This window comes from Acanthisitta chloris, unplaced genomic scaffold (genome assembly GCF_000695815.1).
Source record: "Acanthisitta chloris isolate BGI_N310 unplaced genomic scaffold, ASM69581v1 scaffold11371, whole genome shotgun sequence".
NCBI classification, from domain to species: domain Eukaryota; kingdom Metazoa; phylum Chordata; class Aves; order Passeriformes; family Acanthisittidae; genus Acanthisitta; species Acanthisitta chloris.
The window spans coordinates 4,704-6,910 of record NW_008657656.1 but is presented as its reverse complement, the minus strand read 5'-3'; the positions used below and the strand labels follow the sequence as shown (position 1 = coordinate 6,910).

Sequence of the window (2,207 nt, the reverse complement as noted above, 5' to 3'; positions counted from 1 at the left end):
TGTGTGACCCACTCGACTCCCCCAGCTGCACAGGTCCCACGCTATGTCCGGGTCAACACCCTGAAGACTTGTGTGGATGATGTGATTGACTTCTTTAAGCGCCAGGGCTACTCCTACCTAGGCAAGGCAGCCAGGTGAGTGGTTCTTTCCACTATCCCACCTTACCTGGGATGCCAGCAAGGGCTTGGAATGAGGTCCAGTGGGTTGAAGAGTTGCTGGTCTTGATGCTCAGGGTGGCTGAGTTGGGGTCTCCATCACCCCCACTCCTAGGTTCTGCTTTCTCCAGGTGCTGCTTGGTGCTGTGGGATGAAGGAGGTTCTCAGCCTGGGCTCTGGTGTGGGCACTATGATCAGGGCTTTGTATTCATCCTCCCTGTATCTCGTGGGCAGTGTGGAGGAGCTGAGGGCCCTCTCTGGAAAGAAGTTCTTGTTGGATCTTCATCTCCCGGAGCTGCTGGTTTTCCCTCCGCAGACAGACTTCCATGACAACCTGCTATATACTTCAGGACACATAATTCTGCAGGACAAGGTGGGGGAAATAGGAAGCAAGAGGCTACAGGGGTGGGAAAAACCTCTGACAGGAGTGAAGGGCCAGCTTCTTCCTCAAGGGCTGAGCCTTGCTGCAGCAGTTAAGTCTGAGCAGGAACTGGATGCAGCTGTGGGGCTCCACAGTGGAGCTTTGCTTCCATTGCCTGTAGGTTTGGGATGGATTCCTGGGCTATAAAACCCCTTGTGGGAACTGGGCACCAGCAGTTGGGAGGAGCGTGGGGCTGTGGGCTGGGAAAGGCATCCTGTGGTGGGTGGTGGTGGCCTTGGCCATGCCACCATGGCAGCCTGAGACCCTACAGCATCAGCTGTACCTGAGAGGAGGTTGGGGTGCTGCTGCCCACCCCTTTCACAGGGCTTGGCCCTCTTGCAGGCCAGCTGCCTCCCTGCCTTCCTCCTCAGCCCTGCTGCTGGCTCCCACGTCATCGATGCCTGTGCTGCCCCTGGGAACAAGACCAGCCACCTGGCTGCCCTCCTGAAGAACAAGGGGTGAGGGCAGGTTTGTTGTGGGGGTGGAGGGAAGGGGGCAGGTGGCCCTGGTCCTCACAAACCCACAGAGAGCACAGGAAGGTGGCAGGAAGAGCTGCAGCCTGTCACCTTGCATCACTTACTCAGGTGAGCTGGTGGCTCTGATAGTGCTGAGCCACTGGAAGCACCTGAGGGGATGTGGAGTCACATAGGGGTTCACTCCCTGCCCCCAACCCCAGCCCTACTCCATACCCCTGCAAGGGGGAGAGCTCCTGAGCTCTGACCACCTGTGTTTGGGGGTTCCCAGGGCTGGGTGGGATGTTCATGCCTCTCTTGGGCACTGGGCTCTACCTCCAGCCAGATCTTTGCCTTTGATGTGGACCCCAAGCGTGTGGCCACCATGAGCACCCTGCTGACACGGGCAGGGGTCACCAGCTGCCAGCTGGCCCAGCAGGACTTCCTGACTGTGGACCCTGGAGACGCCAAGTACAGCAGAGTGACCCACATCCTCCTCGACCCATCCTGCAGCGGCTCAGGTAACGTGTGAGGCTCCATCTGCCCACCTGGAGCCAGGCTGGGGGTGTGTGGACCCCAGGTGATGGCTGCTGTCCTGCAGGGATGGTGACTCGAGGGCCAGGGGAGGAGGCAGCTGCGAGTGCTGAGCGGCTGCAGGCGCTGTCAGGCTTCCAGCGCCGGGTGCTGAGCCATGCCCTGAGCTTCCCAGCTCTCCAGCGCCTTGTCTACTCCACCTGCTCCCTGCACCGGGAGGAGAATGAGGACGTGGTGCAGGCTGTGCTGCAGGAGCAGGGCTCAGCCTTCAGGTGGGTCTGGCTCAGGGGGTTTGGGAGGGCTGTAGAGCAGGGCTGGGTGCTGATCCTTGTCCCACATCACAGGCTGGTGACTGCCTTTCCCTCCTGGCCCTGCCGAGGACTCGCTGCCCTCCCTGGAGCTGAGTGCTGCCTCCGTGCCTCTCCCACAGAGACCCTCACCCAAGGCTTCTTTGTGGCTGTGCTGGAGCGCTGTGGGGCAGGGGCTGCTGCCCCCAGGTGAGAGGAGGGCCTGGGGGGCTCCAGGTGCTGCTGGGGGCACCATGGCCAAGGTCAGGGCTGCTGGGCTCCCAGGGTGCGAGGGGAGGTGGAAGGGTCTGGCTGTAGTGGGTGCAGGAGCCGTGGCACTGCTGAGTGTGGCTTGGGC

At 61.3% G+C, this 2,207-nt stretch overlaps 1 protein-coding gene across 1 annotated transcript in view; it reads left to right on the top strand.

The window, feature by feature from the left end:
- Window positions 1–36: 36 nt before the first annotated feature.
- NSUN5 (NOP2/Sun domain family, member 5) overlaps window positions 37–2,207 on the top strand; it is a gene marked incomplete at its 5' end in the record, with an annotated part of 2,701 nt that continues 530 nt past the window's right edge. The window contains 6 exons of the mRNA XM_009084811.1: window positions 37–134; window positions 390–528; window positions 919–1,034; window positions 1,371–1,549; window positions 1,630–1,834; window positions 1,907–2,059. Coding sequence (XP_009083059.1) covers window positions 37–134; window positions 390–528; window positions 919–1,034; window positions 1,371–1,549; window positions 1,630–1,834; window positions 1,907–2,059 — 890 coding nt within the window. The remainder of the gene's footprint in view (window positions 135–389; window positions 529–918; window positions 1,035–1,370; window positions 1,550–1,629; window positions 1,835–1,906; window positions 2,060–2,207) is intronic.